Here is a 13673-nt window from a genome sequence, read left to right as displayed (position 1 = left end):
ATGTTTATTCCCCTGCAGAGATGCAATTAGTCTCACCGTATCCAGTCTCTCATTTCTTCACAGGATCCCTGCTGTGCCTTTCACAACTTAACTCTCCTGCTGACTGAGTGCTGAGATCCTGCATTTAACAATTGTGGGGATTGCCCATCTACTTCATCTTCTCTGATCTTTCATGCTGTCAACAAAACTGATCAGAAATATGTACTTTATGGAGGACTGGTTGGCTACAGGTGTTACAGTTCACTGCATTACAAAAGTGAACACATTTTCAGAAAGTTTTTGCTCTGCTTTGGAAAGAAGAGAGAAGTGGACAGGGAGAGACGCAGAGAGGTTGAGGACAAGTATTGGGGATTTGAAAGGAAGTCAAAGTATCTTGAAACTTTTGCGCTTCTGTTGAGTAGGTTTTGTCAGCGTCGTGACACTGCACAGAGTGTGCAGAAGCAGCAACTGACTAGCTTTTGCTCCAGGCACTTCTGTGGAAGCCTAAGGGGAGCCAGTCTGATCAGTCACAAGAATGCCAACCTAAATCTGGTTGACTTTAATGCCGGCTTTCACACCAGCGCACTCATGGCACAGCATCCTGAATGCCAATGAGTCATTCCTCAGAAAGTCAGAGAGGAAATTCATATTCAAATGCATCCACTCTGAGTCTAATTTATCATTTCTATATTGTCATATTGTAGCTGAAGTAAAAGTGATCCACAGCACATTACAAATAGTTCAGAACAGAGTACTTTCACCAGAACAATAGGTTTATATGTATGACAGAGGAATATGGTGCAATTCCATCTCTGTCTTTTGTCAAGTGACCTGAATACATTTCACACCGTTATTGCTAAGGACTGCTTTAAATTATGCTGATGCTGTTGTTCGAGAAGATTGCCTATGAGAACGTTTGCAAGTAGCCCCCACCCTTCCCAGAAAATATTGCAAGGCCCAACATCTTTGATGTATCTTTAATGAACAAAAATCCTGTTAATTGGCCAGCAATGTCTACAAATAGCTGCATTTTTGGCTGCAGTGTAACTTTGCAATCTCAAGAAAAAAAAAAAAAGTAATGTAATATTGATGGAACGTAGGTGATCACCATGTCATGCAGCATGAGATTGTTGCTTGGATGGTCCCTAATTTGTACATTACAGAAGTGCTGTCAAATGAATAAATAGTAAATGTAATGCTTTACATGCATGAACACTGTGCACTGGGGTTACTAACAGACACATCATGGATGTAATTAGGGAAAAATCTGCACAATTACACTTTAAATTTGCTTTGGGAGGAAGACAAAATAAAACTTTGCCTTTGAAGTAAGTAAATAGCAACTAAAAGGCACCTGCTCAGTATAGCCAGATATTAAATAAAAAGTAAGTGGCCAGTATGAGGCAATTTAAAGAGCTCCTTACTGCAGCCAGTTTGAAAAATGCAGGTGTATTGGTCACAAAAAGTACATAGCAATCAGTATATATCAAACAGAAACCAAATACAATAGTACAAAGGAACAAACAAGAGACAGAGGCTTCATTGATTAGAACACATCCTCACTGATAAACAGGGCAATACAGTGAAGCATTACTGTAAAGTTGTGCGTGATGCGCCTCAATGGATTTTAATCATGGGTTCTTTGTTATTATGTGGGATCAGAGAGATGAAGATTAAATGAGCCAGTGTCAGTGATTTCCGGACCGCTAGATTTATTGGAATTAATGAGAGAACGTCTCACACAAACGTGAAAAGTAACCGCACAATCAAGAGAGACTGGACTCAATTTTTCACCACTAACCAAACAATGTCATACAGAGGCGACAATGAACTAATTTACCAGTTAGACATTACAGCTATTTCTGACTCATCTGTGTGATAGCAACTAAAAAAAACGAAAATCTAGATTGTTGAAACACATGAGTGAGCATCTCAGTTCAGTTCAAAGGTTGGTTTCCCCTGAGAGTGTCAGGTCAGCTGTAGAAACGCTGATTATGCAGACAGGCTAATAAACACATTTCTCCATAAAACCATCTCTCTCCTTAAACCCCTCTGACAGTCCTTCTCAACATGTGGTGAAACAGCTGGCAGCAGTGTGCTTGCTCTCCTAGGAAGAAATCAGAGTACGATCTAAAGTGGCACAAAAACACTATCTGATTAATCATTTTCACAACATCTTTTAATTTAAAAATGCAAAATCAGATTATTATTATATGTAAATTCTCAGAAGGGTCTTTTCCATAATTTCCTCATAACTGCATGTGAATACTGTTCATGACAAAAGACGTGCAATTTGGTTAAATCCACTTGGATTTAATTGTGTGAACTTTGAATACAGTCAGGCAGTCTCCACTTTCAGACTCAAAAATATATCATGTAACAAAGCATTCAAAAGCTCCCAGCTGTATTTCCAGACCACAAGAAGACTTCATTATGTTTCTGAACCATGAGCTCCCTCCACACATGAAAGAAACTGTAACAGAAGAATGAATGAGAAAGTTATTTCTGTTTATTGACAGAAAATGTTTTGAATCCAGACCAGATAAATGCATGGCTAATACATTTTCCCTGATGTTTCGGTGTGAAGAAAGGAAATCCCTGACTACAGTGTGGATTCATGAATATTATCATTATATTACCAGGTTACTTTTCCCAAAATCAGCATGTACTCAGCATGTACTTTTTGGGGGGGGGGGTGTCCAACTTGTTTCGAGACAATAAGAAGCAATATGTCTGAGCAGTGAGAGGTTTTAAATAAGTTAATGCCTTCTCATAAAAATGCTGTGTGTGACATTTTTGTTCATTTTAAGGAGTATGGGGAAAATTCTGGTTTTCCTTGGCTTGTTTTCACACATAAGCAGGAGGAAAGGCTGAGAGGGCTCCTGTAGGGGAGATACAGAAGGTTCTGGTGGGATCAGAATCCAGGGCAGTGGGACTAAATGAAGTTGTTAAGCCGAGAGTCTAAACCATCTCTGAGCAACATGGCAGCCTTTGTAGGCAAAGAAGAGACATAACACCTGTGGACACATTGCCATGTCAGCAGATATATGTGTAGATTTATGTACATACAGAAACAGTCCAAAGTTTAGAAAACCTCAATTTTCCCTGCTGTTATTTAAATTTACATAATTCTCTGTGTTTCTGAAATTAACTAAACAAGTGGAGATTTTAAAAATAAGGGATCATGGGATCTTTTTGTTGAACTGAATTTAATCTAAATGTTCAACCAGCAGCTGCGCACACTCACTCTTTTTCAACAATGGAAATCAAATGTTGCTCAGAAAGTTCATACCCGTACTGTTGCAGAAGTTCCCACAAATGTACAAAAATGCACCACAGATGTTGTACTTGCAGTTTGCTTTACTTTCACCTTCTGCTCAGTTCATCCCAAACCAATTCATTGTGGCTTAAGTCTTGGAGACTGTGCTGGTCTTCCATCATGTGAAGTAGGTAATAGGTAATATTTAGGAAATATTTAACCTATAACATCAATGCACTGCATCTGCATTGTGTGCCAGTTGTCGGTAGTAGCTGTGTTTATGTCATAATTTTGTCTGCGCAGGTACAAAAGTAAAAAAGGAACCCATCATTATTCACCCATTCAGCTGAAATTTGGCTATGCTCACAGTAGTGAATGAGTAATTTTTCTGCAGGGCATTAAGAGGAGCTCTATGCCAGTTTAGTAATCCACTTACGTGTGGCTTATGGAAGGTTGTAAATCACAGTGCCAGACGTGTCTCTGATACAATGGGCTTATTGGAAATCATTATATAGATGCTCATATGGCTTAAATGAAAAAGCAGACCATTGTGTCTTTCAAAGCCTGTGACTGACACACTGTGAGTGTAGAGACTGCAGAGCTACATATGAAGTAGATGGAAATGTGGAGTCTATAGGAAAGACAGTGACCATGTTCTTCTTCTCAATCATCTATGATCATTAACAATCTTTTTTTATTTTGATAGACTAATTATGTTGAATGTAGTGATGCACCTTTAACCAAGGTGCATCTGGTGCCAGCTGGCTACACCAGCTCGGGGATTCTCAGAGTCTCAACTGCAATGGGTTCAAAGGAGCACAGGAGTCCCAGAGCTTAAGATAGTAGAGGACAAGAAGAACAGACAAGAAGAGCTTGAGGAATAAGCCGCATGACACCAGAAAAGCTGAGCCAAAAGAGGGCGAACTGTGCAATGCATTAAAGGGTTCCAGGGCAAGTTTATATCCTGCAGACATTGTGGTTCAGCAGTTTGCACTTGGAGGGTGTTGTGTCTTCCTGCCTTGAGCTGTAGGTTGTAAGGAGGAGGCTGTGAGATTGAGTTTTTTGATTTGGAAATCTTCATCATCAGCAATACAATTCAGTACATGTGCACAGCAACATGTCCACGTGCGTGTGCATCATTGTCTCTACTGCCGTACAGTAAATTAATGTAATTATACATGTGTGAACATGGAAAATTAAAGAGGACAGCTTTTACTAAGTTTAATTATGTAGTTAATTTAGTAATTTGTGGTAAATTTAGTTATTTCACTCACTGGCAGGCAGTGTCAGGTATTTGATCATTCTCATTCTATGTGTTCAGTAAGATTATATGATTTAGTAAATGGCCTTTTGTTTTTCTCCTTTATATTCAGACCTAAGAAAGCACAGGAGGAGCCTTACAATTATAGAAATACAAAGTTTGCACACAAGGGGACCCCTGACATACTCCCAAAATCTCATTCCGTCTGTTTTTTTTTTCTAAGACTAAACCTCAACCATGTATTAAATAGTTTCCATCATTTTTTGATTGCCTGAGGTTTTAGCCGCACTGTATGGCTTACAGTATCACACATTCAGTTACAGGGATCATCCTGCATCAGACAGCATCTTATTTAATTTAGAAAATTAAGAAGTGGCCCAGTGTGGCTTTGCACTGCAGGCTTTGGTGCTGAGCAGATTACTGTGAAAGTGGTTTCCGCCCAAGCAAAGAGAGCACACAGGACCTGGTAGCGGCATTTGACATAGAGACACCGAGTAACAGGATTGTTCTTTTCAGCTGTGGTGTACTGTTTCCACACAGATACCCCTAAGGCACCAGCGAACACCACGAGCTAAAGTAATTCAGAATACTCTATTGAAACGTCAAAATACAGTTGTATAACGCAGCAAAAACTATTTATTCATGACAAAAACTTGACACAAATTGTCCACAAATTTGTATGTCTCAAAGAGACATACAACACAACACAGTGTTTTAGCTTGTAGAAATGTGCTGCCTCTACAAATGCTAGAAGTCTAGAATTTACTGATATGGTTGATGAAAAATTCAATAGAAATGGATTTTCTTCCTTAAATATATGCTTTGATGCTTTGGAGATGCAGCACATCTCCAGCATATTTCATGCATATATTTTGATTTGTGTCTGCTTAACATACTGTTGAATGGATGAGAGGCATTAAAGAGAAAGAATTAAAAGAAAGAAGTAAGGAATGTGAGAAGAGACGCAGTTGGGGCAATAGTCGAATAAGAGAGCTAAGGATAAACAGGAATACAGAAATAAGAGACTAAGAGAGTGTCCTGGTCCAGGAAATATCAGGCCTACTTTGTAGAGATGTCATGATTTTTTTCTACATGAAAAGCCCATCTGCTCTTCCCAGAAGACTGTCTCAGTGTGCTTCTACAGCAATAACACTGAATTCCCAAAGCAACAGTCCTTAGCTCCACTCAGTATCACACATATACGGCCCACTGCAGAGCTCTGAAACACACATGCAAACACATACATGAGGAGCACACGCACAGAATATAGTTAGAGAATGCTCTGGATCATTATTAGTTTATTTCTTAAGATTTAGTTGCCTGGCAACAGGCAACAGCTTTAACAAGGTGGAAATACAAGCTATTAGATACCTAGAGCAAGGATGTTTTTTGATCAGGTCCTGCCCCCTCATCCTGCTGTATAATATGAATCTCCTTTATGCCGCAGTAGATTTTCAAATCCCCCCAGAGTCATGCAACCATTCAGACTCCACCGCATGTTAAGCTATGGCTGAGCTTCCATTCATTTTCAATGTCAATAACTCAGCTTTGACGTGTGCTTGCTTCCATTCATTTCATTTTCTGCCTCTATGACTCAGTGCATTATCATCTCTATATTGGTTCTGTTCTGTCATACAGACATCACAGACCCGCTCAGTGCAAACTAGCCGGAAAGTTAAGTTTAAGGTCAGCTGACAATCCACAACGTACCTAACAAACCAAACTGGGGTTCAGCTGATGTCTGCCACCTGCTGTCATCCTGTCATTCATATCTGGTATCAGGAAATATTCATTGCGTTTGCGCAGTGGACATGATATCTGCACAGATAGTGGGTTCTGCCAAGCCACTGAATAATCCAATCACGTGAATTATTTACGATTTCGGGAGTACGTTTTTTTACTTTTACCCTTGCATTATGCATTTTCACTGCATGGTTTTACTGATACGTTTCATCATCATTGTTCTCTCTGGCATGAATTCTGTCATGTGTGTATTCATGTTTAAATCCCTTGTATGATTCATGTATGCTCCAGAGATTGGCACCGTCTACCTGCAGATGAAGACAATTCTATAAATAGGGGTGTTTGTGGATGAAAAAAAAAAAAAAGATGAGATTCTTGAGCTTGCCGAAAGCTCATAAATTTATCTTATTATTCTGCTCACACAGTTTAGTCTGCAAATATCAGGATCTATATCTTTAAATTCCAGCATGCGCCCTTGTGAGTGTGTCTTCTCCTGTCTCATTAATCAGTAAAAATGACCACATCTCAGACAGTGTGCTAAAATATTCCAATTAATTCGCACAGGTGCTATGTTACACAATAAGAGCTTTCATCAAAATACCCTGGACCAAGCCAGGTTTCTGCCTCCAGACAGCAATTTCTGTGCACCTCTGTGAAACATCAGAGTGGGTTATTTTACATTGTTTGCAGATTGGCTCCAGAAATGTCTTCTATCCATGTTTCATGCCTGTGAATTGAACTTTAGTGAACGTTTGAGTATTTGACATTCCAGAGGTGTTGTTCTTCTAATGCACCCTGGTGATTATGATGTTTTGCCTGGGGGATGCTCTCTTACCAATGACTCATATTTAGCAGGACAGACTGCTGTCAGGGTAACAAAAGTGGAGTCCCTTCCATGTATTAATCAGAAGCCAGCCCGAGGCTACATGTTCCTGGACTGTAATTGTAGACTATAATACATCTCTGATTAGCCCACGCCTTTAGGACACTACAGAGTAATAAGGCTAATGTTCCCTCTATAAAGCATCCATAGCCAAAAGTTCATACACCGGATGCAGGCTGACAGCATTTTGGAGATCCTTTATGATTAAAGCATTTCTGCTTTCAGTATGCAACAATACTACTGAATATTTTGTAGACAAAATGTGCACCTTGTCGGTGCTCCAGCTCTTCATGCATGAATAAAGATGCTGAATGCACTGTACATGTCATCACAAGGTCATTACTCACCTTGTGCTGATAACCTGCTGTTTAGATAGACCACGGGGAAGATGTTCAAGGCTAAACACAGGAATCACATAAATATTTCCACAAGTAGATTCATTCAAACTGTCCAGATGGCATTACAGACTTCCCAGTGACTGTTTAATATACAGGCGTCAATTGTCAAATGATTTGACGCCATATGATGCAATGTGACTCACTCCATCCCCTTCCCTCCACGATCATATCTGCCTGTCACTGTCTCAGTGTTTCTGTGAAACATGATCTCTCATTTGATCCCTCTTCATCCTCTGTGTGCGGGCACACCTCTGCCAAACCACCAGACAGCCCGGCTGCAACCACAGATGGGGAAGACAGGATCGAGACCGTCACAGAACTTCGCCTCCACACTTAACTCAATCTGTGCCCATGCAACGCCAGCATGGCTAGGCCTGAAGCCAGATCCACCCCCATATCCGCGATTGTCACACCACAACACCAGCAGCACAGCAACACGCTCCTTCATTGTGACAGATTTAGACAGCACTCGGCGTTCTCACCACCTGTCAGTTCGACATGTTCCACCATGTCGCCATGGCGATCGGGGTCTTTAAACTAATATTGTCAGTTGTCCTGTAAGTGTCTTGCCTTTGGGGTGAAATACACACATCTGACTTAACTGTCTGCCTCACAGCCAGGCTGGTTCCCTCAAAGGTCTGAGTGGCTATAGATTATGCACAAACCAGGCAGCTACAAAGGACAGAGACATTATGTGGAGATAGCATCTGCAGAGCAACAACCAGAGGCAGCACAGAAATGCCACATGTTCACATGCCCCAAATGCATATCTTTGTGTAATAACATTGTCCCCAAAAATAACAGGACAGTAGCATGTGTAAAAGAATTCACCCCTCACTTTCAAAGGGCACATCTCACACGGAAAATCGTTAAAACATCAGAATAATTGAATTTGGTGCCAGTGTTATGTTTTGGCGAGGATTTATGTGATCATATGTAATTTTATAAAGCTGCAAGTGGGTAAGAAATGAAGGTATGAGCAGATTTACAGCTCCAGAGGCTGTGTGCATAGTTGTCTGCCATGATTAGATGCTCACCAAAAGCTAGCACACCTCATGACTGAACTGCAATACAACATAGGGGGTTATTCATAGTGAGAAAGGGAAATGTGTCCTTTGATGCACTCCTACTGATGAGGAAGATTCAGTGAGAAGCTAGGGCAGACCTCAGACCTCAGGCTAGTAATAGTACATCCATAAATTACCACAAGACAAGGGCGCTCTCTAAGGAGCCGCAGATGCAGGGTTTCACTAAAATTACAGCTCGTTTATCAATCCCTTTATTTCCAAACTGTCCTTTTCACCAGGAATCCCTTTTTATAGGTGCTCTGGATCCTCCTCTTACATCATTTCCCAGGGGCTCCCTACCTGTACAATATATCACTGTACTGTTACTGTATGTATGGCACTGTGTTTTCTCAGCAGGGAAACCACAACATTTTCTTTGGAACCGTAAAAAAACAGAGACGTTTGCAGGATTCCAGTACAATCGGGGAATATTAAATCTATCATTCTTTTAATGTTAGCATGTTGTCATTCAAATAAAAGTAGATACATCACTTTATTTTCAACACACTGTTTTAAACTTGTCTACAACATATGCCCACTTGAGAAAACATCTTTACCGTGGTCAGTTTATTGTTGCAGTATCAGTGCTGACTTGTCTGCTGATGGCCTTGGCTGTATACAAATCATTACAGAAAAAGAATGGAAGGGTGCCACCAGCAGCCTATTGTACTGAAATTCCCACTGAGGGAAGCAGACTCTTATTGGCAGGGGTTCCTACAGTATCTATGGTTTATCAATTATCTGAAGCCAATTATTATTTCTGGATGGGCAGAAGTACATCCCTTCCTTCAGATAAGCAGAAATCTGGAACGAGGCTGCGTGTGTCAAGTGCATTGAACCGTTTTCTTCAGCCTAGACAGCAAGCCACGGTCCTCTGGATGACTGAGCCAGGATGATGAGTTTAAGTTAATGCTTTAAGACATGTATATTTGTGGATATTTACAAATCTCAGTTCCACGTGACACACTATCTCTTCTCACAATGACTTGAAATTACACTGATGTGGCAGCCATATTACAGCTGAAGATTTGGAGAGCCAATTAGCAGAGCTTTCATCGCATCAGTTTGACTGAGCCAAAAGGAGCACCGCTGCTGAGAGTAATCATGCCGTCACTAGTCATCCTGTCAGCCCGTCCTGAGCGCAACATCTGTAGCATGTCTGCCTCTGACAGGACCGCTGGTGAAGTGTGAATTACCGGGAAAGAGAAAGAGATCTTCTAAATTAGATCAGTCAAGCATATGGGCATACAGGTAAACAGATCCTCCTTGCGGAACCAATACTCATTAAGTCCCTGTGTTAACATCTCGCAAAGGGTAATTGCACACGGTACTTAAGTCTAAATGGACAGTTATATGACCATCCATCACCCTCGCTCTTGTGCTTGTACTGCCTCCTCTTTCGTTCTCTCTCTCACAAGCCAGCATAAGCTTCTGATTGTTAAATATACCTTTTGTAATGGCACAAAATTAATGTTGCTTTTGACCAACTCATTTTGTGGCATGAAACAAAGATCTAGGCTAAGCTAACCATCTGCTGGCTGTGGCTTTATATACGATGGCCTCAGAAAATATTGAAAACCCTTAACTTTCTGCACATGTTATTGTGTGGTAGATTTAAATTTCAAAATGATTTCAAATGGATCAATGGATCAAACTGAAAATTAATCATTGTATTACAGATGCAATGTGCCATGTGTGTTTTCATAAATTCCTACCTGAATGGAGACATCACTGTAGGAGCCTCCTATGACCCCAGATATAGCCAGAGGGACATCATCATGGATGGCATAGGACCCATCCGGGCACGTGTACTCACTGTCATCCACTTTTGTGAGGGAGGCCCTGACAAACTCCAGAGACTGCTCTAGAGCATAGGTGTCCTTAGAGCAAGTGTCCAGTATATGAGCTCCCAGTCTGATCCCAGGCAGGATGTGCTCATCCTTGTTGATTTCATCTAGTGCCAGCAGCATGGCCTCCAGTCTCTGGATCCCTCTCTGAGCATTGATCTTCCCACAGTCCTCTGCCCCCTCACCCTTCTGGTGCACAGGGAACAGGCCGCCAATCATCAAATCTCCTTCCAGTGTGATCTCCCTCTTGGAGTCAGTGTTATAACCTACCACAGGCAAACCCTGGGGAGCCTGGGCAAAGAGAGACACACATAAGCACAGCAGGCTGAGGTGGGACAGCCAGAGTGGTCGGGGCACAGGGCGCACCCCCAACACAGGGGATTTCCCCAATGACATATCCCTGGGCAAAACAAGGTCACTGTCCTGCCTGCGGTTCCTGGTCAGGGTGTCTGGTCAGCTTTTTGATGACGGTGGTACTGAAGAGAAGAAGAGTAAGGCGCAGCAGCACCAGATCTCAAAGCACTACTGTTTTTATTCTGACAGAGGCCATTTACAGGATCAGTGCCATCCTCTCCGTCCTTCTCTTCTTCAGAGTTTCGGTAGATTACAGCCTGTAGATCAAACAGAGAGAAATTCAGACACAGTCTTTGAGCTGGAGTACAATGATCCCTTTGTCTCACAGACATTGTGTCTGCCAGGGACTGACTCGTCCCATAGAAATATTTGACATCATCTGATGTACAAGTGAGTGAATATTTGTATCCTTTGATGTTTATTGATGATGGTTGTGATAAGCAGGGCTGAATAAAATAAAGACTGTTCATTTGTTATAGTGGCAGCCACCACACAAGCTATTACTCAGCAACTAATCAACAAGATGAATCTACCTTGACAAGACATTTGTTTGCTTTTACACAAATCTTAAGGACAATTACCATTTGACATGTTTTTGTTATTCAGACATGAATATTAACGTATGTACTGTATACTGTGGAGATAATCTGCTAATAAAGTGTTAGCTGAAGCTTGAAGACAGAGTTCACTCAGGACAACACAAACATCCTCCAAATAGTTTTCTCGTGCTTTCAAGCAGCACGCAATCAATCTGTCATTGTGAGAGGCTTCATTTAGAGTGTGTGCGTGTGTGTTGTATTTTCAAACTCCTTTTCTCCCCTCCTCCCCTTGTCCTCTACTCTCATTGTCTGTCTGACCTCATGTCACTTCACTCCTGAGGCAGATGATTGTACAACTCTTTTTATAATCAGCTGTGCACATGTTCCTGTACACTGAAAGTCTACGGATACAACAAATCTTGTCAACATAAACACAATGCGTGAGCAACAAAAGCAAAACTCAAAAACAAATAAAAGGAGATAAAGTATTGAAATCTATTTTAGCATACAAATGAATTTTGTTGCCAACAGACTGAATTAGTGTGATGCGATTTTATCTAGAGCTACATAAACGTATTCATTTGTTCTGCAGTCTGTCATGTGGTACATTACTTATTTCCAATACAAAGCGAGATGCAACTCCAAACTAATGTGAGCAGTTCTCTTTCCCAGCTAAAAAAAAACATGTTAGTAAGAATAATGTGACTCATACTAAGACAAAGAGTTCATTCGGGGTTTCAGTGCTGTTGGAAAAACACTGCAACTTCAATGCTGAAGTCAAGCTCTGTCCTTGAAATATGAAGGCATTTACTATATGTGTTAATTTAAACTAATAATAATACACAATTGATCTGCCAGGTCAGAGGTCAACACAAACATCCAAATGGTTTTATCGTGTTTTCAAACAGTACAAAGTCAATCTGTCATTGTGAGAGGCTTCATTTAGAGTGTATGTGTGTAATGCGTTCTGGGCAACCAAGTTACTGGAAAATACAATTGACAACAGACTATACTTTGGGGAGCAGTGAATTTATTCTGTAGTACTAGCAATTTGTTAAAGGTGTTGTCTGAAAATTAGTTTTTTCTCTTCCTTGCAAAGAGTTCAATGAGAAGATCAATACCAACCTCATATCCATTCATTTAATGTGAGGCTACAGCAAGTAGTGATAATTAGCTTAGCTTAGAATAGCTTAGCATAAAAACTAGGAACAGGGGGTTGGTGTCAAGACAAAGCTGGAGCGACTTCAGGACAAAGTCTCTGACTGTCCTTGAGCAGCCCGGCCAAAGCCCAGACTTAAACCCCATAGAAATTCTGTGGAGAGAACTGAAGATGGCAGTTCACTGATGCTTCCTGTCCAGTCTGACGGAGCTTGAGAAAATCTGCCAGGAAGAATGGGATAAACTGCCCAAATCCAGGTGTGCAAAGCTTGTAGAAACTTACCCAAGAAAACTCAAAGCTGCAATTGGTGGCAAAGTACTTCTACAAAGTAGAGAATTAAGTATCTCAATACTGAGAGATTTCAGTTTTTGATTTTTAATAAATTTGCAAACATTTCTAAAAACATGTTTTCACTGTCAGCATTGGTTATTGAATGTAGATTGAACAAATTGGTTAGTTAGTTTATCCATTTAAAATTAAATCTACAAACAACAGTGTGTGCAAACAGTGAATAGGCCTGAATACTTTCTGAAGCCACCGTATAATGGACAGACATGAAGGTGGTATTGATCTTCTCATCTAACTCAGGGCATGAGAGCAAATAAATGTATTTCCCAAAATGTTGAACTGTTCCATCAAGGTAAATTTCTTTAAACCGTCATAAAACATGAAGTGGTCCAGCTGTTTTTCTTAACTACATAATGTTTTCTTTGTCTAAAATTATAGATCAGTATAAAAAAAAAAAAATCCAGTTACTCAGACATGGACTGAACCGCGTCCTGATTTAATGTGACACTTCCATGTAAGAAGTTAATGCTGATCCAGTTGTGTATAGATTGGTGACAGAAGAGACACTGGGTCATTGTTCAGTCCTGGTGTCAGTCCCCCACAAATCCCAGAGGCTTAATTAAGCAGAGTGTTGAGTGTGGAAGAAGTTTATTGGAGTAAATTATTGAGCCAGAGTGATCTGTCTCATATCCATTGTCTCAACAAGTCAAGAAGGCTGACAGGCAGTAATTAACTGTATTGATGAGAGATGATGAAAACAGAGCAGTGGGATATTAATACTCACATTTTTTCTTTCTGTTTCAAAATACTGGCTTACCTATTAAAACAACACAAAGCTCTCAACAGGAGTCAGACTGTAGACCCCATTCTTTGGGATTTTTCTCTGTTTCTCTGTG

The 13673-nt window shown here is 40.6% G+C and overlaps 1 protein-coding gene across 1 annotated transcript in view; it reads right to left on the bottom strand.

Annotated features, from left to right (window-relative positions):
* grm2a (glutamate receptor, metabotropic 2a) overlaps positions 1–13673 on the bottom strand; it is a 31623-nt gene that overhangs the window by 8776 nt on the left and 9174 nt on the right. Inside the window, exon 2 of the mRNA XM_041033910.1 lies at positions 10306–11048. Within this exon, the coding sequence (XP_040889844.1) occupies positions 10306–10833 (528 nt within the window). The 5' untranslated portion in view covers positions 10834–11048. The remainder of the gene's footprint in view (positions 1–10305; positions 11049–13673) is intronic.

Source organism: Toxotes jaculatrix, chromosome 3, assembly GCF_017976425.1.
Source record: "Toxotes jaculatrix isolate fToxJac2 chromosome 3, fToxJac2.pri, whole genome shotgun sequence".
In the NCBI taxonomy this organism is placed as follows: domain Eukaryota; kingdom Metazoa; phylum Chordata; class Actinopteri; family Toxotidae; genus Toxotes; species Toxotes jaculatrix.
Note: the sequence above shows the minus strand (reverse complement) of the source record. Positions and strands in the feature narration are given on the sequence as shown.